The 27,063-nt window shown below is 37.0% G+C and overlaps 1 protein-coding gene across 2 annotated transcripts in view; it reads left to right on the forward strand.

Annotated features, from left to right (window-relative positions):
* Positions 1-27,063, forward strand: part of pde2a (phosphodiesterase 2A) — a 205,862-nt gene that overhangs the window by 170,245 nt on the left and 8,554 nt on the right. For both annotated transcript variants that reach the window (XM_028464203.1, XM_028464204.1), the window contains exons 5-28: positions 1,223-1,332; positions 2,068-2,123; positions 2,239-2,298; positions 3,413-3,569; positions 4,101-4,153; positions 7,951-8,025; positions 8,233-8,274; positions 9,457-9,525; positions 9,610-9,740; positions 14,781-14,892; positions 15,008-15,047; positions 15,537-15,600; positions 15,848-15,929; positions 16,028-16,202; positions 17,841-17,953; positions 21,000-21,077; positions 21,158-21,280; positions 21,382-21,452; positions 23,000-23,122; positions 23,217-23,304; positions 23,873-23,920; positions 24,489-24,563; positions 24,639-24,738; positions 26,738-26,850. In XM_028464203.1, the coding sequence (XP_028320004.1) occupies positions 1,223-1,332; positions 2,068-2,123; positions 2,239-2,298; positions 3,413-3,569; positions 4,101-4,153; positions 7,951-8,025; positions 8,233-8,274; positions 9,457-9,525; positions 9,610-9,740; positions 14,781-14,892; positions 15,008-15,047; positions 15,537-15,600; positions 15,848-15,929; positions 16,028-16,202; positions 17,841-17,953; positions 21,000-21,077; positions 21,158-21,280; positions 21,382-21,452; positions 23,000-23,122; positions 23,217-23,304; positions 23,873-23,920; positions 24,489-24,563; positions 24,639-24,738; positions 26,738-26,850 (2,158 nt within the window). The remainder of the gene's footprint in view (positions 1-1,222; positions 1,333-2,067; positions 2,124-2,238; positions 2,299-3,412; positions 3,570-4,100; positions 4,154-7,950; positions 8,026-8,232; positions 8,275-9,456; positions 9,526-9,609; positions 9,741-14,780; positions 14,893-15,007; positions 15,048-15,536; positions 15,601-15,847; positions 15,930-16,027; positions 16,203-17,840; positions 17,954-20,999; positions 21,078-21,157; positions 21,281-21,381; positions 21,453-22,999; positions 23,123-23,216; positions 23,305-23,872; positions 23,921-24,488; positions 24,564-24,638; positions 24,739-26,737; positions 26,851-27,063) is intronic.

Below are 27,063 nucleotides of genomic sequence, written 5' to 3' on the forward strand. Positions count from 1 at the left end.
GTTTTCTTTTTTTGATTGAGTGATCGATTGATGTCTTTATTTCAAACATGTGAAATGATGAAAGAACAACAGTTGAGAAAACAAAAAAAATGATGAATTACATTGATATGATCCACAAACACTTAAACTTCTCAACTTACATGTGTGAAAAGGAGTATAAAGAAGTGTAAACGTATTTAATCCTACCCCTGGAATCACTACCGATTTAGCTTTATTAAGTACAACTAATAATACAATGAATTACCCATATATTATGAAACAAACAATCTACATATTCACAAATAGTCCATAGCTTATCATCAAAACAGAAAAAAAACCTAGTGATGATTAGTGATCAGATTAATTCCTGTACTTTGTGAAAATCATTTATTTGCACCTGTTTTTAAACTGAATTCTGTTAACATAACATTGTTTTAGCTCCACACTCGTTCTGTTTCATAATTTTACTCCACAAATTGACATACAACATTTTTTCAATGTTGTTTGGACACTTAAAACCTTTACATTTAACTTTAACTACGTTATTTTAACCATAGTGTGAATCGAGACTTTAACTTGTATTTTAACAGCTGTGAAACATCTGTCAGCATCTCAGCATGCAACGGCAATCCGGATTCTATTTTAGAATCAGGATGTTAAACCAGCATGTTGAAAGCCCCTTGTGGATTAGTTCTACGTGATAAACAAAGCTCATTATTTAGATACAGGTAGAAGCAGTCATTAGGTCATTAGCACCACTTTTCTCACTTATCCATTATTCTCCTGATTCATGTAAACAGCTGAAGCACACTCAACAGTGCACTTAAGTGCTTTGTTCATTTCATCTCAGGTACTGATGCCGCCGATTGATTTCATTTGGTCATAATCCACGTTTGTACTGCCAGATGTTTGGGGGATGCATTTTGACCAATTAGTACCGAGCTAACACGCTCGCACACGCACTGTTTTTAGTGACATCTCTCTTTTTTCTCTCTTTTTTTTTTTTTTCACAGGCATTTCACACTGACTAATTGTGTGTTTTGTTTTGTGTCAATGAACATCCCTTAGTTTGTAATGGGGTGATTGTTTTTCCACTTGTTCAAACTGTTTTTAAATCCCATCCTCCTCCTGGTCCCTCCAGGGTCTGACTGTGGCTGTTTGTGTCTCACTCTGACTAAAGTGATGTTGGTAATTATCCCTCTAACGACTGAGTCAGCCTCGACTTTTGTGTCCCTGTCATCAGGAGTATTGCGGACCAGCTGAAGCGATGTCAGTGTGCCGGCCTTCCTCCATCTGAACTGCCAGAGAAATACCGAACCTGCCTTGCAGCACCGTTACCAGCGCACAGAAAAGGTGGGGGTTTCATGTTGGGGGGAATAGATCTTAAATGCTTCGGGTGGGCAGACAAAGGCATTAGTGTCAAAGTGTGGCTCACTGGTCCGAGGATGTGCTTGTGCATTCGAGGAGCTGGCATGTGTGTGAACGTGGGAGGAAAGAGAAAAAAAACACTTGAGAAAGCAGCACACACTACATGGTGGTGGCTATAAAAGATCTATGGAACCTTGTAAGACATTTAAAAAAAAAAAAAAGTATGTAGGCTCTGCAAGGAGAGAAAAATACAATAGTGTGAAATAAGTAGAAGGACAAACGCTCGACCTTCCTCATCGAAGCATCTCATACTGAAGCACGAAAACTGAAAAACTTCAAGGACGATGTAGAGAAGGACACATTAGTATGCTCCTATTCTGATACGCACTGCTGACGAATCACTATTGAAGCATAATAATGAAAGGATTTTTTTTTTTTTTTTTTTTTACTGCTGTAGCAAATATATTTTTTCAGCTCAACACTTACAAAAGACCTCTTACTTTTTATGACAGCTTTATTTTAATTCAGCTAATGGTGAGGACATCTTATGAAAAGGGTTTCTTAGTGTTCTTGCATCGTTTTATTAGTTTGAAAGATAAAAGCTGAAGGACCAATGTGGTTTAAGTGCATGACAAGGAGAAGAACATTTTCTGATGCTTTTAAAGAAACCGGTGGTGGTTAATGTGAATTATTTATTTATTTTTTTTATATTTTTCTCAGCTCTCATCATTCCTCTCTCAAACCAAGACCGGAGCAAGCTCGCTGCAGTCATACTAGTGAGCCTCACATGCAACAGGATATTTATGAAAAATGAATTCATCAAGTAAAATACAAAATCTGACACAAATGTACGGTCTTTTTAAAGTATACCCATGTTATTTTGTGTTTTAGGTGGGCTGTAATCCTCTATCTGATCAGAATGAGCAGCATTTGAGTTTGCTGGAAAAACATGTATGTTCCCTTTTTAATTGTTTTTACATTTTATGTTGTTTGTTCTTATATTTGGAAGCACAGCACAATGGTTTTACTGTACAGTTTTTTTTTTTTTTTGGTAAACATTTGACTCTAAAAGAGGAGGAACTTAACTTTTAAAGATGCTGTGATAATAATTAAAAAAAGATGTTACATTTATGAAGGAATATGTCCCCAAAATCATACAAAACCATATCAATTACTGTATTTTAGTAAGTTAGTTTTATTTATATAGCTATTGCTATAAATATTACATTTATATTGCTTTTTATTATTTTACATTACAGGTGAAAAACACGTAAAAACAATATTAGAGAGACTTAGAGGAAAAGGTGAAAAAAAAAAATAGAAAAATTATTTGTTTTTTGTAATTTTCCTTTATCATTATTGGCTTTAAAAATTGTATTGCCCAAAATAAGGTATTAAAATATAACTCCAATCAAGTCTACATAGTTTGTGAGCAGTTTATTACTCTTTCCTGTTAAAACCAGTTTGTTTTCTAAAGTTTTAAGAGAATTTCAATTTTATTATCTATTATACTGATGCTGGACAAGAGGAACTGGCTCATTATTTTCTAGTTCCTACACACACTGAAGCATTCTGTGTGTGTTATGGAGGACAGCCCCAGGCTATTAAGGACAATAAAACTGTCCAAAATGTGTTTGTATGTCAAATCAATAACAGTTTCTTTGTTTGGAACTAAAGGGCCAAGTTCATTTCCTGAAAAACGTCCCTGCAACATTAACCCACATTTTACAAACCAGAATACAGTCAGGTAAATACTGACTTACTAACATTTTAAATACATCAAGACAAGTTGATTAAGCTTTGAATCCACAGGGAAATGATTGTATCGAGCCTTATTTTTAATTACCCGTTAAAAATACAAGCATAACTCAAGTGTAGAGGCTGCTGCAGGGGCTTTTATATGTTGGAAAACCTGAATAAAATTAAGAGGAACTCCAACATTTTTTTGACAATTTTGTGTAAATTATCTATAACTTGTTTACTCTATTAAGTAAACACTTTAAATCCGACATGTGTTTCTGACACTTTTTTTTTTTTATATATATGTTTCATGGACAACATGCAGGCCTCAGTTGCATGTGCACGAGTCCAAGGTCTTCAGACATGCTATCAACGACCTCCTCCCAGCCCCTCTCCCCTACAGTCCCACAATGCATTGCTGCACCTCAACGTCTCAGAGAAGGATTACTGCGAACTGGACCGCAACATTCTGCAACTCTGTGGTAAGAACGCAAAGCAAACAATGTGCTTCAAACACGTCAAGCACACTTATACATGCTCACGCGCTCCACCATTTACAGTATCAGAGGTGAGATATGGAAATAGATGAAGCCCATCTGGATAAATAGCTCCGTGAATTGAGATGAAGTCAGTCAGTGACACGTGAAATGTGTGACAATTTCATGAATAATGGAAATTGCTTTACTAATGTCATTCATACCTGCAGAGCTCAGATATGTTTACTGCTGGAAATTGTCAATAAATTCCAGCTTCCTTTAGTCTCTTTAGCTCCGTTCAACTCTCCGTTTGTCTTCATCTACAGTCCGGGCATCCTTCCATCCTCTGTCTTATCTTTATTATTAGACCCCTGTTAGATGGCTCCCGCTCACCCTTCCCTGACCTCACTGCTTCATTACTTTTAGCCTACTCGCGTACTCTTTCTGCATTTCCATTTTTCCCTCACGCCAATCTGCCTTTTTTCCTCTCTGCTTTCCTCCGTCCTTCTCACTGTACCTCCATCTTTCCTCTAACAGGTGAACTTTATGACCTTGATGCAGCGTCACTCCAGCTCAAAGTCATCAATTATGTAAGTGGCTAAGATCACTCAAACCCTTCACCGTACACACTCACACACACACACACACACACACGGGGAAAGGTGCTCACACCAATGCCAACCCTCCTCCTTCCTTCTACCTTATCCCTGTGATTACCTGTATTGTAAGCTTTGTATCACAAATACTCACTATATAATGCCACCCCTGAAGTATACAGTATATATACACACCAAGGATAGCAGGAGAGCAGATGATGAATGTTGAGCATGATTGCAGCAAATGAGTACTGGGCCCTCTAAGTGGGAGCTGAGTTATCAGGCTACAGCTACAGCATGTGCTGACCACTATTTAAACGGGTAGAATTCATCACAGATAAAGAGACAAAGATTAGTTTAAAGTGAAGGGGAAGACGTTGAAGGGTGCACAATATTAGAAAGACGAAACAATTCAATCCATCTCGCTCCATTAAAGAGATATTTTCTACACGTATTTAGCATCCTTGGTTTATTCTTTGTTTCCGTTTGTGTGTGTGTACTTTCTTTTATATACAACATTTAACAAAGAATACAAGCATATTTCTACTGCTTCACAGAACGCTCCAAACTATATTGACATTTTCTTTTTGAAATTAAATACTGTGTCACTCGTTTTTTTTTTCTTTATCAACACAATTCCACAAATTAATCCCTAGAACAGACAGACATCTTTGTTTAACTTCTAATCTTGCTTTTGGTAAAATAAACATTAATTAATCTCTTATTTGCTTGTGTGAAAAGTATTTTTGAACGCCTTCTGAAAGAGTATTTCTTTTTGCTTTGAACATTATCTGTTATTCTATAATAAACAGTATCTTTAGATTTTAAAAGTTTTGATTTAACAAATAATGTTAAATCAAAACATAATAATATCCTGCTTTGTTTATCCATCGTATGGCCTTTATTTTGCAATAAAACAATATAATTTACTATGGTTTTAAAAGTGGTTCCCTAGAGTTCTACACAGTACGTCATATAAGGGAGTATCAAAGTACAATAAATTGTAAACAAGGAATAGTAATTAAGTAAAATCTTTTGTTTTATAAAACACACCAAGTGTTTTTGAGACTTTTGTGTTGCCTCTAAGATAATTTAGTCAATTATGACTCCCAAGAACTTGGTATCAAAGACACGTTTAATTTTTTTCTTCATTTATTTCAAGTTTAATTTCTTCAAATGCCTCCTTTTTGGTTCCAAAAATGAATCAAAAATGAATTTCGTTTTTGCAATGTGAGTGACCAATTAGCAATAACTGGTTCCTCACTTTACACATTAAGGGGACTTTTCTCAGCAACAATTTCAATGAATGAAGGAATGAAAGTTTATTTTGAACATGCTGTACAACATATAACTTTTTCTAGCCACTAATGTTCAGCAGAATCACATGACAGATTGAGAACGTATAATCAGGTGAGGACTAACATTTAACAGTAGTTTGTCATATAAAATATCTCCAGATTCTCTGCTTTCAGGATTCACACCTTTTATTTCTGTTAATAGTAAAGTGAGGATTAAATGGACTTCTTGTATACAGAATGGTGTCACACATTTATAAATAAATAATGTGAGTAATAAATATTTTTCTCTCCTCTTTCAATTTGAATATCTAGTCATGCACATTTGTGCATTTGCATCATTTATGTTCTTTTAAGGGAACTGCTAGAGTTAACCCAAATACAGTAATGGCCACTATTACTTAAAGGGATCCTCCACTGTTTTTAGAAATGTGGCCTAAAACCTTTGAAATGTCCTTATTAGAAGATATATGCTTAACAAAACGCATTATTGTTCACCATATCAATTTATTAACTTTTAAAACTGGGACTACTTTACGCCATGTTGAAATGATGTCATTGATGACGCCAATCGCCCCTTTCAGTTCATTGAGTTCTATAGGAGGTGAATCATTCAGGGACATTTAGCAACCTTTCAGTCAGAATGACAACTTGTGCTGATTTGGGTTGCTCTAATAATAAGTAAAAGTTTAAAAAAAGTTGATGTCATAGGAGAAAGTTTTGTGGTCAGATGAGACCAAGATAGACCTTTTTGGTCATAATTCCACTATGCGTGTTTGGAGGAAGAAGAATGATGCGTACCATCCCAAGAACACCATCCCTACTGTGAAGCATGGGGGTGGTAGCATCATGCTTTGGGGGTGTTTTTCTGCTCATGGGACGGGACGACTGTACTGTATTAAGGAGAGGATGACTACAGCCATGTATTGTGAGATATTGGCCAAAAACCTTCCCTCAGTCAGATCATTGAAGATGAGTCGTGGCTGGATCTTCCAACATGACAATGACCCAAAGCACACAGCCAGGAAAACCAAGGAGTGGCTTCGTAAGAAGCATATCAAGGTTTTGGAGTGGCCTAGCCAGTCTCCAGACCTAAATCCAATTGAAAATCTTTGGAGGGAGCTGAAAGTCCGTGTTACTCAGCGACAGCCCAGAAAGCTGACTGATCTAGAGAAGATCTGTGTGGAGGAGTGGGCCAAAATCCCTCCTGCAGTCTGTGCAAACCTGGTGAAGAACTACAGGAAACGTTTGACCTCTGTAATTGCAAACAAAGGCTACTCTACAAAATATTAACGTTGGTGTTCAAATACTTATTTTCAGCTGTATCACACGAATTGTTAAAAAATTGTTAAAAAATCATAGATTGTGATTTCTGGATTTTTCTTTTTAGGTTATCTGTCATACAGTGGACATGCACCTTCCATGAAAATTCCAGACCCCACCATGATTTCTTAGTGGGAGAACTTGCAAAATAGCAGGGTGTTCAAATACTTATTTTCTTCACTGTACATGTGAAACAATTACATAACTGATCTTTCCTACACCACCTCCCCAAACGTAGCTCTTATAGAGCAACAGAGAGCCTCATTTCTACTGTATATTTATTATTTTTCTTTTCTTTTTTGAGACGTGATTTGATCGAAAATAATTTCTTTAGCCTGGCTGTTGTTTGAGTTTGAAAGAGAAAGTGGGATGAGGAGGATGGGGGCCAGAGGAGCAGTGGATTTGGTTCTTCTCAACAATTGTCAGTTTAGTGTTTTTTGCTTGGGGCGACTCTTCGAGATTAGCTGTTGAATAAGAGGGTGGAGGGAATTAGCATTATGTGAATGTGACAACATCACATGCTTTGGCATTGGTTGGTGTTTATTTCTGTCCTCGCTGGATTACAAGGAACAATATACGTGTGTGTCAAGGCTTGAATGCGTGTGCTGGTGCGTTCATGTCTATGTGTCTGCGAGTGTGCGTGTTGCATGCAGTCTATTCACAAACGTGTGTGCACCTGTGTCAGCGTTTTGCATGCTTTGTGTGTGAGAGTGCATTTCAGTCGATGAATGTGAATGAAATGTTTCCATTTCAGTCAACAGCAGGGAGTAGGCTGGAACTCTGCAGGTTTAATACAGACAGGACATTGAACACTGTGTCCATACACATTACTTATTTACAAGGATTTACTTTCGATTATGTGCTTGAATGTTGATGTTGCAAAAAGAGTTTTATTAGTCATTTGGTCTTTTCGTTTGACATTACATGCCTTAATGGTATTTATTTTGTTAATAAATGCAGTATTAGTATGAAAATAACACAATTCTGTAGAACCTACATTAGTTAAAAAATAAACAACAACAATATAAGATTATGAAGATTGTCCTGAAGGCAATTGTGAAGCTCAAGCTCTAGTCATACTCCATTGTCCACTGAATCCCAATCCATGAGGCTGCATTGAGATGTTATGAATAAATCCCCAGACTAATGATGTGTGTTTGTGTTCCTCTGCAGCTGCAGCAGCAAACTCGCTCACAGTGTTGTTGTCTACTTCTGGTGTCAGAGGATAACCACCAGCTATTTTGCCAGGTACACTCACAGATTTAGACCTACACACACACAATTAATTTTTTTTCTACACAGCGTTATCACACTCGAGCACACTTGTTTTCATAATCACTAACAGCGCATTAAGTATACTAATTTTTGCACACAGTCGCCGCCTCTCTCTTTTTTTCTCACACACACACACATACCCATCGTGCTCTACTACCCTCACATTTCTTTGACTTTCAGGTAGTTGGAGACAAAGTCCTGGAAGAGGAGGTCAGCTTCCCGGTGAGGCCAAAGTATATTTTTAAACATTACCCTAGATTTATCAAGCCTCTTTTCACTCATCTGTTATTATCGCCTATTCATCGTTAGCCTTTTATCATAGTTTGAATACACCCCAAACATCTATCTACTGGTCTGCAGCTGGAGTCCTAATTAAGTCATTTGTGTTTGAGCGTTCACCACCTGCTCTGGATCACAATAGATCCGCCATCTGTAGTTGTGACGATGTGGAAACTTTCAACATGCTCTAATTTGAGATTGAAGAGTGTGTGCATAAAGGGTGAATAATGGTAATGGTAGATTAAAATGATAAGTGGTTTCTGAGATGGGGGTACGTGTACCCCTAGGGGTACGCAATGGCACTACATGGGGTACATGAGGGAGAGAGAGTGGACAATCAACAAATGAAAGAATTCAAAATATGGGGTTTATAATGTTTATTTTAAGTTGAAAGTGATCATCATAATAATGGTGATGACAATGATGTTGATTAGATTATGAAGTGAAAAATCAGGGGTCAGTCTTGGTCCCACATTAGGCAGGAGATGACCAGAAATGACCATAACTTTGATTTACTTGGATTTAGAAATAAGAGAAAGGGGGTACTTGAGCAAAAAAAAGTTGTAGAACCACTGGTTTTGAGAGATGTTAAGATGGACACAAAAAACAACGGTATTAACTCCACTAAAAGAAACATATTTGGGTGTTCTATGACCACATTTCCTGTTGATATGACTTGTATGATAATCAGGAAATCATTCCTTCCTGTGGCGATCAAACTGTATAATGCATCACGGTAACCTCACAGCTTGATTGTTGTAAATATCTGTATCATATTTGTATATTTGTGTTATTTTTGTAATTATATGTATCATATTTGTATATTATTATTATTATTATTAATAATAATAATAATAATAATCTTATTAATCTTGTTATTCATTCTTTATTTTTTACTACTGTAATATGTGTGTATCTGATCCTTATTTTTAATTGTCTTTTACTTAATTATACACTTATTTAACGTTTATTCTTTTTTTCTTCTTTGTTAAACTTTTTATTCTTTTATTTGTGATTTTTTTTTTAAGTGGCTGTAATGAAAGCAATTTCCCCCTGGGATTAATAAAGGAATTCTGATTCTAATAAGAATTATTTACTTGTGTTTTTTTAATTTTATCTCTGTAGTTGATGTTTGGACGATTCGGTCAAGTGGTCGAGAAAAAGAAATCTATAACCCTACAAGACATCAGTGCTGTAAGAAAACACTGTTTTGCGTATTTTTTTTTTTTTTTTCTATCAGTTGTCTTTTTCTCTGATATCCTTTCTTCGTTTTGTCAGGAGGAGCGCAGGCAGCTCTCCAGCATGCTGGGCTGTGAGATTTCCTCCATGCTCTGTGTGCCAGTGACCAGCAGGGCCACCGGTCAGGTGGTGGCTTTAGCATGCACCTTCAACAAAGAGGGTGGGCAGAGGTAAGCATTTCAGGCGCTTCATAAAGTAACTTCGTCCGTTTGGTTGGGTGTCATTTCTATGCATGTCAGGGACTCACTGGTTTCCTGCTTTTAATCTCCTAGCTGATGAGACATCTCTCCAATTTACCCGCAGATGCCTTCAAGTTAAAATGGGTGGAAAATCCTGTCAGTTGAAGTTTGGCTTCTGGTAATTCCTCAAGTGCTGACAAACGACAGATGCAGAGATTTATCCAACAGCAGCTTACTAAAGTAAAGTGTTGTACAAAGACCCGATTAGTTGAAGCTGTGAGATCAGATCTCTGAAGTTTCTAGTTGAGGAGATACCATGGGATCTCTTGACAACTATATAAGCATATAATTACGCTTTAATCCACGTGAGGGCTCCAATCAGTAGTTAATGATAATAAATACTCAGATTTTATGACCGCGCTGACTTGTCCACGTACCTGGTGTCACGGAAAATACTGCACAGCATGTCTCGACCCACATTAAATGTAACACCGACCTGCATTTCATCGGCTGGTGAAACAGAGCTGGAGAGATAAAGAAGAGCTTAGAGGAGAGACAAGCAGACGAGTCATGAACCAACACCTTCAAAACATGTCACAGAAGGAATACAAGAACTACAGAGAAGCGCTATAAGGATTGTGGGAAATGTAGGATTTTAATGGAAACAACTACGTGGCAGTACACTAGAGTATGTAAGCTGTGATGAGTGCAGACACTCTGCCAGATGTTCGCCCGAGTATGTTTAAGCCATTATTCTTGCAAAAAAGAAGAAAAAAAACGTTTATTTTATTACTTAATTGTGACCATCATCATAGGGGTAAGCTATTTTGGTTGTGCTGAAAGTATAATGTGATGTTACTATTGTGCATATTGTGTTGTGGGGTGTAATGCACTGAACCAGTCTGGTGGCAAATGTGGAGAGGTTAAAGAGGGTGACGCTACACCCTTCTTAACTATAATGATGGTGTCCGTGAACAGAGGGAGAGGGTGGATGCCTACACCTAGAACTGATAAAAGCCTAAGGCATGCTAGCGTATCCACGACCGATGTGCATGCAAAAGCTGCAAGCCACCCCCGCCTCCCCAGCGCCGAGCCGCCCCACTGACGCCTCAAAGGCCCCAGGCCGAGACGCAGAACTTTGAGATATTTTAAAAAATGAACGCTCAAGGACTGCAAGTGTGTAGCTTTGCCACAGAACTTTTTAGTGGGATATTATTCTCGATAAACCAAAACTTGTCATGGCTTTATCATTGGGCTTGCCACTGTCATAGATTCTGGTCATTGGCTATGGTCAGATTTGTCGGATCACTAACCTCATGTATAAAATCATTATCAGCTTTCAGCCAAAAAATCTGAATCACCAAACCTTCACAAGCAGCTCACCTAAAATTAGTGGCATGAATAATAAAAAAAAAATCACTTATTTTCTTACCTGTCAGCGGCCGTAATGTAAGGGCTAATTGAAATAAATTAGTATTATACGCAGTGCGGTTGATGCGTGAGCTGTTGGACTGTCACTAAACTGTATCATTGACAGCTCGGTAGCTCCACCACATGTCTGGACACAGACAGAAAATCCAGATCAACACTGAATGAACCCAAGAACTGAAGTTCTTTGGAGGTTTCTGTGACCAGATGGTTTTGATGATGGCGAGGTGACGATCTGAGGTCACGTGTTTACCAGCAGCGGGTGACTTAGCTGACCAGATTTGGCACTGTCTGCGTGTGTGTGTGTGTGCGTGTTGTCTGTGCACAGGCTTGTAGAAGTATCTGTATCTCCTGAGCGCAGAAGTCCATGAAAATGTGATCCAACTGTTTGCGTTGACATAAAAAGATTTTGAAAGGCTTTAGGAAAACAATTCAGATTTGTGTATGATTTACATCTTACACACAACTGTAACAGTTTTCCTTCATCTTTCAGGTTCCCATAGGACTGAGTTACTTGAAAGGGGATCATGTACTATGATTTCTCTCTGTGTCAGTGGCACTGATGACAGAGCCTGCATTTCATTACCATAATAACAGCAGAATTACGATCCCCACTGTGCACATAGGCGTGATAAATTTATCTGCTTCTCTGAGCACACTTATCCAGGTTTTAGTAATGCCATATCTTTCAAAAGTGCGTCTCCTCATCATGTGGATTGCCTATCCTTATGCAGAGTTCTCCGAAGCCTCTAAATTGTTGGCTTAGTCTCGAAACCCAACAGCTGTTGGATGACACATTATGACACCAGTACCAGGTTAACAACTCAGTTTCAGTGCTAGCAAGTTGAAGTATCTTACATAAACTCCTCCCACTCTGAGGTAACCTCAGAGAGATCCTGGATAGATCAAGGTGTCAACTATAGAGTAGCACATTTTTTGAAAGACCAGGCTCATGCCGGATGTGTTTTTGTGGGATTCTTATACAAGACACAGCCTTACAGAGGACAGAATATTGTACACTTGTGTCCTGTGTGTATCTTCCTCAAATATAGTCCCTTGTTTTCACTGTGGCTGCAGAATAGTTGCTGAAACATCAGCAAACACTTCTCCAGCCTCTCTGTTGTTCTGTGTTGATTGAATGTCAGTCACTAACACCTTCACCAAGTCCCTTCAAACTGAGCCTCCTGGGCATCTTTAGGGAGTCTGACCAGAGCAATATACAGGACCTCTAAATGTGCCACTGCCCTCTGTAGGCACTACTGAATAACTGCAGCAGGACCCCGTCACTGTGGCCAGCTAATACACTGGTTCTCAACCTTTTATGCCCGCAACCCCCAAAATAAATGTTCCAGAGATCGGGGACCCCCATTGTACCTGAAGATGTTTGAACACAGACATGAACACAGTCATGTGGAGATAGGGCCATCTATAAAGGGGAATAAAGCGGATATCTTTTTGGGGCTCATTCATAAAATCAGCAAAGTGATGGTCCATTGTTTTATGAATCTGTGATAACCACATGTATTTATTTATCTGAATAATATCCACTGTTATCCAGGAAGTTTACTATTGTTTGGTCCATAGTACATAGTCATCTTAAAGATGTAAATCCTTGTTTTAATCAGAAATAAAATGGGTTCAAAGTGACCAAAAATGGTGGAAAAGGTGGCGAAATGGGAAGTTGCAAATTAGAGTGGCCAAAAACACAAAGTGGTAAAAAGGGTCTATATTGGAACAATTAGTTCAAACTGGCAAATAATGGGCTTGATAAATCATGAATGTGGTTAAATTGGCAAATAATAAGCATGAAACATGGTGAAAAGAGGTTAAAAGTGACAGTAATGGGTCAATGGTAAATGGACTTGATTTATATAGCGCTTTATAACCACACTGAAGCAGTCTCAAAGCGCTTTACATATCAGCTCATTCACCCAATCACTCTCACATTCACACATCAGTGGGACAGGACTGCCATGCAAGGCGCTAGTCGACCACTGGGAGCAACTTAGGGTTCAGTGTCTTGCCCAAGGACACTTCGACACATAGTCAGGTACTGGGATCAAACCCCCAACCTCTCGATCAGAAGACGACCCACTACCACCTGAGCCACGGTCGCCCACGGTCGTCAATATATGCGACATTAGGTGGGAAAAGTGGTGGAAAATGTCTTGAAAATGGAAAAATGTGAAGAAAAGGCATTGAGTATTGATGAAGAAGTGGCAGAATTGGGAGCAAAGATGCATTAAAAGAAGTAAAAAAAATATGGCAAGAAAAATTGATAAAAAATAGGTTAAAATATGGCAAGTTTGGTGTAGTTGCAGGAAAACTGTGCTCAAATTATTTAAAAAAAATATTCTTAGTTTCTTGAAAGCATCTGGCGACCCCCTTTCAGTGCCTCACGACCCCAAGGTTGGGAACTCCTGAGCTTAACTCTAACTAACTCATTGCAATGGGTGATAGTTGTCACTGTTTAGTCCAAGCTCTCCTGCAGGTTTCTGCAATCTAACCTATTACCTACCTGTTACAAAAGCCTTACTTTTTTAACCTTTCAGCCACCACTCCCATCCTATAACCACCAGGTTTATTATCAGCTCATAAAGTGTTTCATTTTACTTTAAAGGTCAAATAGTTATTGCGAGAGGGCTTTGATGTGCACCAATGGCTTTGACATTAGCAGTGATCAGAGGACTAATTAGACACACCCACAGTGTCAGTTGGTGCCTATAGACAGACCAAAAAAATTGCTACTGTAAGTTTGATAATGTCCAGTGGTTGTTTTTTTTTTTTTTTTTGTTTTTGTTTCTTTTATGCACAGTGTGTGCCGTAGCTTTATAAACAGTATAAACAAGAGCATTCAGAGAGCGCAAACCTCAGCCAAAGGCCAAATATCCTCTTTTCCATGATCAGATATTGGCAGTTATCTGGACCAGTGATCCTGATTACGGCATCATGATCATTCAATCTTTGAAGGCTTGTAAGGAATGTGTTTACCCATTAATAAATATACAGTAGGTCCAAATGTATGGGCATTTTTTTTTAAAAGATTGTGACAATATGCGCAATTGGGATTAAATTTACTGGGATAATTGAGGAACCAACTCGACAAAACTGAGATTGGTCAATTACCAAGATGATATTTTTGAAAATTTTGCCAATAACAAAAAGTATGGATTTTCGATTATTGAAACTGATCACGAATCAGTATATTAATCCGGATCCCCTCCAAAATGTAATAAATCATTCCATAGCATACCGTGTGTCTTAGAATATTTTCAAAATCTGTTAAATGCTTTTTACGTAATCCTGACAAACAAATAAATATACGATGGTGAAAATATGACCTCCTTGGCGGAGGTAATAAAATGACTGATCTAAGAATTTTACTGCAATAATAATGACAATAATAATACATTTTATTTATAAGTAAAATGAAGAAACGAAAGTAGGGCAAAATTAAGAACAGAAAAAGAATGATTTTCACTGTCAACAACTAAACCAACTTAAATATAGTTAGATTTGTATAAGTTGTGTATATAATAAAACTATTTATGCAATGTACAGTATGTATTTATGTCCTAAAGATTGTGTGCTTTATTTCTGCAGACACACAGAGGCAGATGAGCATACCATTCAACACTGTTTCTGCTACACTTCCACTGTCCTTACTTCAACTTTGGCTTTCCAGAAAGAACAGAAGCTCAAAGTGGAGTGCCAGGTATGGTGCTGACACATCAACAAAAGCATGCATGTTCACACATGCCTTTTACTTTAGCAAAAAAAAGACTCCTCTTGTGTTTAAAGAGCTTTGTGTCTACTTTTTCTCATGCCAGGCACTCTTACAAGTGGCAAAGAATCTCTTTACACACTTGGGTAAGTCTTTTCTCATTAGTCAGCCTAAAAGTCACAGTTTTAGGGGACCAGACAATAAAACAAATGGTGCATAGGTGATTATGCCTCAGACCATAATCCTAAAATCAAATTTGCATTGAAATTCATGGCGCCACCTTCTATCAAATAATTACACAGAGACATTTCCCATCCTTATCAGCCTGCGAGCACCAACAATTGAACAAGTGCTTGTTGATTCATAGTGATTGCAGGTACAAAAACGGATGCTGTGGAAAAGCAAATTGCCCCTCACTGTATACCAAGCCCTTGATTACAAAAGCTTTTATCAGCCGGTGCAGCTGATCCACTGATACTCATGCTGTAATCTCTGTATCTGTCCATCTGGGTTTTGACTTTGCCGTCTCCCGTTAATTTCTTCCCCTTGTTTTGTGTTTTTTTTTTTTTTTTTAATTCCTCACTCGCCTTCCTCTTTCCTCTATCTTTCTTTCCTTCTCTCCATGATCCTCTCAGACGACGTGTCGGTGCTGTTACAGGAAATTATAGTGGAGGCCAGGAACCTCAGCGGTGCAGAGATGTAAGCTCTCCGATTCATCTTCAAAGGGTTGTTGCAGTGTGTGCATGAGGATGAGAGTGTGTGTCTGCCTGTGTGTAGAATGTACAATGTCTTTATGACAATTTGCAAAGGAAATGTAATTTGTTCTTAACGGACTTGTCTCATTTGATAAGAGTTTGCTGAATTGACCTGAGATAAAACATTGAATTTTTCCAGCTTCGCTTTGCTCCCCATTAGTGTTTAACTCTGCCACCCACTGTTCCTCCAGCTGCTCCGTGTTCCTGCTGGATCGAGTCAGCCATGAGCTGGTGGCAAAGGTGTTTGACGGTGGCGTGGTTAGTGACGAGGAGGTAAATTATAGGGAAACCCATCAAATGAATTAATTTAATTTATACGACGGAAACCTAAGGGAAATCTAAACGTTGTGCTTTTCTTTCATTGAATCCAGAATGAGTTTCGCATCCCAGCTGACCAGGGTATCGCAGGTCATGTTGCAACCACGGGTCAGATTTTGAACATAAAGGACGCCTATTCCCATCCTCTCTTCTACCGTGGCGTTGATGACAGCACCGGCTTCAGAACCCGCAACATCCTCTGCTTTCCCATTAAAGATGAGAACAGCGGTAACGTTCAGTTTATCAGCTTGTTTCAATTAGGTCATGGACTGCCAAGTTCTTCATTTCAAATACTACTTTATTTAATTAAATTTATTTAATTTATTTGATCTCTTTAATTAATTCACAAGAAGATTGAACCTTTAAAACTGTGGGCAAGGTTCAAGTCATATTCAAATAGTTGTAGTTCTTAAATTTGTATTTTATTTACATCTTCTAAATTTGTCTTTCAAATTACGAGTGTATTTTAGTGAAGCAAATATTGTAAGATGTGTAAATTGCTCAGTTTCTTAGAAGTATAATGATAGGATTATGACTTAAAATGGAAACTGTACACACATATATATATATATATATATATATATATATATATATATATATATATATATATATATATATATATATATACTGTATATATATATATATATATATATCCATCCATCTATCCATTTTCAAACCATCAGGTCCCGGAACAAACGCTGGGTGTTGTTCTGGCAGTATAAGAAAAAAAACAAAAAAGACACGGAATACATTTTTTTGAATGCACCTTTTGCTAACTCAGTGGACTAATAATATCACATAAACACAAACAACCAATGAACCTAAATGTTTAATAAAAGAATGATGAATCAGCGTCGTTAAAGAAGCACGGACAATCGCACATTACACATTCGTGTCTCACGCTGAGTGAGTGACAGCTGTCATATCTGCCATGTTTCAGCACCAAGGACATTGTAAAATCAACGCTAATTTAGCCACAAAGGTCACTAACACAAAAACCCACAAATAAAAAATATTTACTAACTTTTACACCCATAACACCATAACTTGACTTTCCCCTCTCATCCTCACTCGTGCTCAGTACATAAAATGCTCAAATATAATAATTCAAAATTTAATCAAAACACCTAAAAGCAAATCAGGTGCTAGGGTGAAAAACAAAACAAAAAAACAAGGTGCTTGATCAAATAAGTGCCAGTCAAAATAAGTATTGAATGTGTGTTTGTAAGGATGATGAAAAAATGAATAGATTTCAATCCAATATGTATCATTCGCTGCTGCATCAGGCTTCATAAAACTACAAATGCAAACAATGACTGCATGTTGAACATCTTTGTGTACCGAGGACCTCACATTAAGTTTTTATCTCATATATTAGTTAAATTAGTTATTTATACTACTCTGCTGGTAATTGCGTTCCAATTTACCATGAACACACATACAGTACATGCCCATCCCTGCATTGCTCTATTCACACATTTGTTGTCTGTCGCTGAGTTGTGCTTCAGTGTGAAAATGGTTCTATTGATCATTTTAAGTTCTCCAACAAAGAAAACTGTGATTCATGGTCGATATAAAAAAAAAAGTTTTAGAAGATCACACTGCCTGATTGATTTTGCATCTCCTATGAACAAATAAGCTTAACTCGAGATTAAAATAAAGTTGTTAGAAGATGGGTTTGATTCACTTCTACACCTCTGGGAAATACATTTTTACAGCCTTGAATTTCATATTGCATTATTATCCATTATTTTCTTGTGGTTTTTTCTTTTTATGAATCCATTCTGCAAACACCAGTCCCATCTTATTTTGGTCTGTTGGAATCTGACATGTGTTTACTTTGTTATCACGTCCTTCTTTCTTTAGAGGTGATTGGTGTTGCTGAGCTGGTGAACAAAATGAATGGGCCATGGTTCAACCGCTTTGATGAGGATCTGGCCACAGCCTTCTCCATCTACTGTGGGATCAGTATTGCACATGTAAGCCACGCCCTCCAACTTCTACATCAAGATTTTTTTGGGGGTTTTTTTTACCTTTATTTAACCAAAAAAGTCTCATTGAGAGTCATATATATATATATATATATATAACCTTTATCTAACTAGGAAAGTCTCATTGAGATTAATAAACTCTTTTTCAAGAGAGTCTTGAAAGCAATTAGGTCTAGGGGACTTACTCAAGGTCCCACAGTGATGGCTAGAAACCGGTTCTTTCTGAGAACCTACGTAACGATAAACTCCTCCAGGTCCTGTATATTGTGTTTCACCATATAGTTGTTTGCTGTCCACCGCGGAGAATCCACCTCCTCCACCCGCAGCTGTGCTGTCCTCTGTGCTGTGTTTGTAGCATCTCTGTTGCTATGCTAGTCACTTCCAGGTTATGTACACTCACGCAAAAGTTACTTCTTGCACGAACTTTTCTTCCGAAAACAACAAACATCCGCAAGAAGACACACCTCGTCACCAGTTTATGTCCTCATAACAAGTAATCAGACACAGGAGACGGACTGGTACTGATCGTTGTCTTTATTTTGCTCTTTCACACGTTCACACACACACGGCTGATGACGTCACATGTAACGATGGGGACGGCGTCTCTGAAGGTCCATTTATAGAAATGTAAACAAAGGCTAAACTGAAGCTTTACCATTTAAATACATAACAATAAGTGCAGCTGTACTTTTGGTTAATATGTTCTTTTTACAGAATAATTATTTGTATTATTTAATTTCCTCACCCAATGAGAATCGCTAAATTCGTATCAATTCCCATCCCTAGTGATGGCCCACAGTGGATTTCAACCTGCAACCCTCTAGTTACAAGCCCACTTCTTGTAGATTCTGGCAAACTTTCATGATTCTCTAGAAACAGTTTTGGACTTTCCTGCTCTGCAGCTTTTAATCTTTCTATCGTTGATGTTTCCCATCGGACAAACTCATTTTAAATCTTTACTCATTGTTGTCCTCATTAAAAAATAATACATTTACTGTTTTTTTTGTGCCTAATATAGCATTGATTCTTGTTCTGAACAAAGAGATAAGACGCATTCATCAACAGTAAAACTTCTAAAAGAAACATTATAATAAAGAGAAAATCCTTGCTTCACAAATTCTTCTCTGGGTTTCTGCAAACAATCCTGTATCCTGTTTAGTTTAAAATGAAAATAACCTCTACTGTCTCCTATATAGGAGTCTTATACTCTAGAAAACAACATGGTAGAGTGTGTTTCGATTGATCCAAACGGGCAATGTGGTACCACTTTACTGGGAGAAAATTGTTCAGTCATGGCAGAGTCGAACAGACTCGGGGGAAATTCAAAGAGTCGCTCTGATGAAACTGAGTGGATTTAGTGGCGCATTTACTTTTAGTGGTTTGTCAGCATTTTACACCTGGAAAACACACACACACACACACTAAACCTTATCTATATATTATTCACAAAAAAGAGTTTGATGAACACATTGTTAGCAGCTGTTTATAATATGAGTGTAATGCTACCACACTCCGACCCCGAAAGCCGCTGAAATGCAGTCAAAGTTTGTATTATCAGCATTGACTTGTTTAGGTGTTTGCAAACATTTGCACAAGTCCAATCAATTCAGAGGTCATTTTTATCATCTTGCAGAGGAATCAAGCTCTTAAAACAGCCAATCACACACACTTTATCACGCTTACAATAATCCTGTTTTGCAAATAAGGGTTTAGCTTAAAAAACTAAACAAATACAACACCTCATATTACTTTCACTGGCTTGGACATTGTGTGAAATGAAAAAAAGTGTATTTTTACAACCTGCTCTGTGAAGTCAATAAGACCCCGTAAGGAGGTTGTAATGGTAGATAGAGTTTCAAGAAGGTCCCGAGGTGCAGAGATTAGGCAGATGAGGCATAAAATGTACAACTATTGCTGATTAGGGATTGTCTAATTACGACTGGTACAAAAAAGTTACATGGAACCCAAAACTTACACTGAAGTTCAAAATTTCAAAAACTAAGTCAAAGCCTATACAAATCCCTCCAGAAAATCTAAATAAAATAAGATATAAAAAGCCCAACATAATGGATTAAACTGGAGCTACAAACTGATGCTTACCAAACCAAAAAGCCAAAGACAGAAACCACTTTATTTAAGACCATCAAGTGAGTGAGATGTAGTATTTTTCTACTGATAATGATGTATAGAGCAAAATACGAAAGAAAGTTTGACTTTGTTTCTATAATTGTAGACCTGCTGTGACAATGTTTTATTCAACCCGCTGCGTCACATTCATATTTAACAGCTCTCATAGAGACTGACCTTTGAATGACTGCAGGTACTCAATTGTGCTATTGACAAACCATAAGATGTTTGATTGGGGAAATGATTGCCTTTGTGAAATCTCATCACAATAAACATGAACAAATGCATAATTCATCGCCGCACCTTATATCCTGTGCATAGATATCTCAGCGACTGCCTGGTACTTTATAGTTGAGAGCATTAAACTTAGACAGAAGATGTTTGATTTCCCGACGTACATAAATACATTTTAAATAATAGTATTACCTTGTGTATTTTAATTGGAAAAACAAAATAATCAGTAAATCTGGATTTTCAGCCAACTGTGTGGTTTTTGAATGGTTAAGGAATGTAGTTCCAAATGTGTTTCACTAAAATAGTTTTTGAAGTGAAATATGATAACACTGCTAGAAAAAACTCGACAGCTGATCTATGCCACTTATTGGAGCAGAATGCTTAAGTCCTAATAATGTTTTCCTCTAAAACACTATGTCAAACTTAAGGCCCACGGGCCAAGTTCTGCCCGCCAAATCATCTAATCTGGGCCGCAAAAATGACGAGAAAAACAGTTGTGAGAAATTACGGCAAAAATTATTATTATTATTATATCAAATCTCAGTTATCTTTTTTTTAAAAGCAAAACATGGGTTTTTTTTGGTCCGGCGTAGTTGAGGTCAAACTATGTCGCATGTGGCCCTTGAAATAAAATGAGTTTAACACCCTTGCTCTAATGTGTTTTTGCACCTAGTCTCTTCTCTACAAGAGAGTCAATGAAGCTTCGTTCAGGTCCACTTTGGCGAATGAGATGATGATGTATCATATGAAGGTAAACTGTTTTCTCTAAACCATGACTATTTATGGTGTTCACTCAGTACTGTACTGTAGTATGACTGAGTCTGTCAACAGGTTTCAGAGGAGGAAGTGTCTAAACTGCTGATGCCTGGGATCGACCCAGTGCATGAAATTCACTCCTGCTTTGCTGAGTTCACATACACACCGCGATCCCTTCCAGATGACACAACACCAATGGTAAGGAGAGAGAGATAGAACAGATTGGAATCTCAGAGAACAGAAAAAGCTGATTAAAAAAAAAAAATGAATGATACTTGCCCTGTCATGTCTGTGTGCAGTGCACTCTCAGCATGTTTGAAGACATGGGATTCATCAACACGTACAAGATTGAGATGAAGACTCTCGCCAGGTCTGACAACGTTGATTCTTTTCCTGAGATTGTTAGATTTTTATGTTTTTATGCACAACGCATTTCCCTAGGTTTGTCACAACTCGTCTGCGTTCAATTTGGATATGGTTTGTATGTTTTCAAAGAACAACCTCTTACCTTTGTTTATATATTTTCGCTTATATATTCATGTGATTCTTTTGATAATGAGATTGTTTTGGTGCTTCAGAGATAACGTTGATATTTCCCAAAACTAGGAAGCACAAATCTCAAACACAATGGCCACAGTTACATGATTTTTTTTTTTACATTTGGAATTAATTATTCCAAATTAAATTATTCAGAATTAAAGTGTTCTAATTTGTGTTTACATGGAAATAGTAATTACGAATTGCGGTTGACATGGAAAACAGGTTTATTTGGCTTTATTCAATTCCGCTTTAGGTCTGGGATTGGGAAGGGTTATGATTGGAAAGGGGTAAACGTACGGGAAAAAACACACAGCAAACCTTTTCTTTTCGGATACAACATAGGAGACCACATAATAAGAACTGTTTACACTTTTGTCTTTCATTGCGACAGCACGAGCATGCGCAGAAATACCAGAATTAACTTAAAGCAGAATTAAGCATTTACAAGATGAATTATTTATTTCGGAATTAAAACAAGCCACCTAATTTGGATTGAAGTTAAATTCGGAATTACCATTTTCATTCAGAATTAAGTGTTTACAAGGTCAGTTTAAAGATGACTGAACTTTTATTCTGAACAAAAGAGTAATTAAAGCTCTCATGTAAACGTGGCCAATGATAAGAGATGTTTAATAAAATCTCTAAAACCAATTATTATAACATATTATGAATCTATTTCTCACTTCACCTAACTTTAATAGGTTACTTTGACATTTTTCTCTCTTGTTACTAATTTGTATTCTACGAATTGATTTTTCACTGGTTTTTATTAGGGATGCACCGAAATGAAAATTTGTGGCCGAAGCTGAATAAAATATAAATGCTTGACCAAATACCGAATACCGTATATCGAATGCGGTTGTTACGTTTTTCACAATTTTTTTTTAATAGTGCATAAATAGCCTAGAACACATTTTTTTTCAAAGAAAGTAAATGTTTATTGAATATTCTGACATTTTTTAAATATTCCAGTAACCTTTGCTTTTCAAAAAAAGCACAACAAAGTTTTTCATCTATATTAGGCCTTCAAACTAAACAAAACATGCGTTCCAAAACAAAAAAAAAACTGAAGTGCATTAAAGGGGATAAACCACAACAAATGAATTATTGTCCTTTTCACCGCGTCACTGCACGTTGTTTGATTGCATCATTGTATCACACGCTACTATTCGGCCTTTGCCTTCACTCCACCAAAGGCCGAATGTGGCTTTTTTTTGCATTATTTGGTCGAATATATTTGGTTACTGGATAATCGGTACATCCCTAGTTTTTATAAACAACTGGCTAATATCCGAGCAGAAAGAGCGCACACAGGCTCCTGTATAATGGACAGCTTGCTGTGTTGTGCATTATGATAAAGTCATATCCCTGTGTCAGGTTTTGTCTGATGGTAAAGAAAGGCTACAGGGACCCACCGTACCACAACTGGATGCACGCCTTCTCTGTGTCACACTTTTGCTACCTGCTCTACAAAAACTTAGGGCTGTCCAACTACCTCGAGTGAGTATGCCGATATGATCAAATGAAAAAACTTCAGAAACTGCTTCTTGCAGCACTGACATGAATTATAGGCTACTCTGCTCTTTTCTTACAGGGAAATAGAGATACTAGCTCTTTTTGTTTCTTGTATGTGCCATGACTTGGACCATCGTGGCACTAACAATTCTTTCCAAGTGGACTCGGTAAGAGTACACTATGTTTTTGCAGTTTAAAGATGTATTCAATGAAACATCAGGAATGATATAAACAAGAGTGAGCACTGAATAAAACATCATTCTTGCAAAACAAACAAACTGCGATAGAGAAGAAGAAAAAAAAGAGAGCAACGGAAAACCTGCACTGTGGACATAGAGACTGGAAATTGACTTTTAGAAGCTCACTTTGAAGCGTATCACTAATAGCAGAGCTTTGGGGGGTTTTCAGCCATATCAGGGGATGCTGGTTTCATCTCGTTATTTGTGAATCTGCCTGTGCATGGCACTGGATGTCATTGTGATTAAAGGCATGTTGCTCGGGTTCACTCCAATCGTGCGCAGCCCTCCAGGAACCTAAATGACACACACGCTCGCCAGCTGTTATTATACAACAAAGGTCATTCATCATTTTACTCCTTTCATGTTTTTCATTTTCTATTAGAGTTGACACGAACCACTGAGAGGAAAGGGCAATTTTCTAACAAGAAGGCGTTGTTTCATTTAAATCAATACAGTTTTTTGGTGTGAAAACACGGTTTCGTCTTTGTTTTTTTAGCAATCCGTGCTGGCTGCGCTCTACAGCTCGGAGGGATCCGTGATGGAGGTAAACAGAAAACACTGTGATTTTACACAGTTTATTATTCATTCTTTATATCAGTAAGCAGATGACAATTCGATGGAAAATGTTCTTTTCATAGCTTTAAGCTAATTTTGTATAAAGGTGTGTATGGTTTGTTAGTGAACTGAAAGAAAAAACATTCCTGGTTTGTTTTTGTTATGAATTGTGGTTTATTCTTACAATTCAAATATGTATACTATGTATTTATATTGTATTTTAGGTTATTTATTAATCAAAGCTGTGTATGTGTGTGTTTCTGTTGTCTGGGAGATGCTCAAACCTGCCTCGGTTATGCAGGAAAATAAAATGGATGATAGGATGTGAGAGGCAAACACTTGTTCTAGTGGGACATCTAGTGGTCACAACCTACTTTTAAATGGCAGTGACAAGGTGAAATGGAACGTTCAACCATTTTTTCCTCAAAGATTTCACCGGTGACAAGATGTGCAATCAAAAGTCATGATAGTACTTCTGCCTCAACATAAATGTCAATTTAAATAAAAGATAAACCACTTTCACATGTCTTAATAATATGTGTTACATGCAACAACAGAGGCATCACTTTGCCCAGGCCATCGCCATTCTCAACACTCATGGCTGCAACATATTTGAGAAGTTCAACAGAAAGGTGAACTCTTTATTTATAATCCAACTTGTGCTAAAACTGCTGCAGCGACCTAAGATTTTCATTCCTGTTTTTCAGGACTACCAACGCATGTTGGATTTGATGAGAGACATCATTCTAGCCACAGACCTTGCTCACCACCTACGCATCTTCAAGGACTTACAGAAGATGGCCGATGGTACATCCCAGTAGTTCAATATAAGGAGAAATGTCTCTGATTTTCTTTATATTCACAAGCTTTAGCATTAATACGAGCCAGTGTTATGATTGTGTGGCTATTTTATCACCATGCTGCCACTGGGTGGAGCACTCAATTACATTTTTCAACAATTACATCTTCAATTATCCATGTTCAATTAGAACTTAGTTATGATTACGGGGACCAGCATTTCCAATTACAATTAAAAATTACAAATATAATTTTCCCCGAAAGTCAATTACAATTACGTTCTTGTTTTTTGTATGGGTATCTCAGCCTTTTTTGTGACAGCATAGACCTAAATTAAATTTAGTTTTTTTTTTAAATGGTCAAATCATCTTCAAGAAAAGTTGATATGAAACATATTTTAATAACTGTAACATGCTTTGCTATTTTTGCATTCAGTAAATTGTAATTGACTGTTTTTTTAATAGAATTTCCATGCTAGCTACAATTAAACAGTCAAATATCTGAACTCAATTACAACTGAATTGTGATCGCAACAGATTATTTCAATAACAATTGTGATCATAATGTTTTAATATTTGTAATTAATGATCAATTACATGGTTATAATTATAGTTGATCTCTATCCTGGAAGCAGGAGTAGTGCTCATTAAACTAATCTTTTAATAAAAGAAACTCAAAACAAGGTACAAAATTAAGTTTAAGAAGCAAAAAACTAACATAATATATTACATAAAGATACTAAACAAGACAGAAACATGAAGAAAGACCCCATCAGGGCTTAGTCCAGGGTTTTTCAGGGTCACCTGGAAATAAAATGGGGTCACCTGAAATATCTAGTAATAATACAATTGAAAAAGTACTCATTAAAATTATATATATATTTTTTTAAATTAGCGAAAAAAAAAAATCATTTTATTTTTTTATTCATTTTATGTATCTATTTTGCACAATTAAAAAAACAAAATACATAATATTACACAAATAGGCAGTGCAGGAAGAGGCAGAAAGCTGGGAGAGCTTCAATAATTATTTTTCTTTTTCAAATTAAAACGCCAGACACAATCTCAAACAATTCTATTTCTATATTTTCACTTTCTCGAATATGAATCGAGTTCAAATGAAATGCTGTATAAAAGATATCTGAGCTGGCGCATATTGTCACATGTGCACTAATCGTGGCTACTCTGTATTTCTAACATAGTAAGAACAAACATGAGAAAATAATTATCTGGTGTCGGCAGAAATTTGTGACATGGGTCATGACAAGAAAAAGGTTGGGAACCAGTGGTTTAGTCCATCATTTTTAGAGGGTAAATTCCAATTGCACAAGATGCAGTAACGTAAATTGATTTCTCCGCACATCAATATCAAGTGCATGACATCTGTGATAGCTGTTATTTTTGTTTCTACAATGCCTGTAGTTTCCTTAGCAACTGATATATTATTTGAGTATTGGATGGATGGATGGATGGATGGATGGATGGATGGAATAAACCCATTTTCTTTCCATTCTAGTACAACTTTAAATCTTCTGTACAGAAACTCTAAAGTCAAACTTGCACTGACACTATTAATTATCTTCATTTTTTATGGGACTTTTTAGCTGTTCACGAAGACATTTGCTTGCTGTGTTACATAATATAATTGGCCATCACCTCCTGACCAGCAGTTTGTTACGCCTGAATGTCACCAATTTTAAGTCACTGTCGGTGATGTCTCCTGAACGGAATCCATTTTGAGCTGTCAAGCAAAGTAAAGACATGATAAATATCTAACAGTGTTGGTAACTTCCTCACACTGTGCATTTTATAATTTGTTCGTAATGGATGATAAAAGTTAAGCTCCCATTGTAAAGGCTAAAAGCTTGTAAATAAAAATATACACTCTTTTTAGTATTTGTCAAGATATAGTAATGGAAAGTCATGGACATGCAGCAGGAAAATCCCTAGGGTTGAGATAAAGAGTTTTATTAGTCTTTTAACAGCAATTTCTTCATGTTGTGTTTCAGATGGATACAATCCAAAAAACAGAACCCACCGATCCATGCTACTGTGCCTGCTCATGACTTCATGTGACCTGTCAGACCAAACTAAGAACTGGAAAACCACACGCAAAATTGCGGTCAGTTTGTCTGCCGTCGATTCAAAACTGATATGTTTAACTGTTATTAAGCAGAATTTTTTAGTAGAGGTTTTCCCTGAGCACATCCATTCCTTCACTGTTTAAAAACATGATGATGAAATGTTCGGACCATTACAAACTCTCAAAATGAGCACAATTTTAAAAAATGTGCAAAACTTGGTCGAAATGCTGAAGATTTTTTTTTTCTCTAAT

The sequence above is a fragment of the Gouania willdenowi genome, chromosome 13, assembly GCF_900634775.1.
Source record: "Gouania willdenowi chromosome 13, fGouWil2.1, whole genome shotgun sequence".
NCBI classification, from domain to species: domain Eukaryota; kingdom Metazoa; phylum Chordata; class Actinopteri; order Blenniiformes; family Gobiesocidae; genus Gouania; species Gouania willdenowi.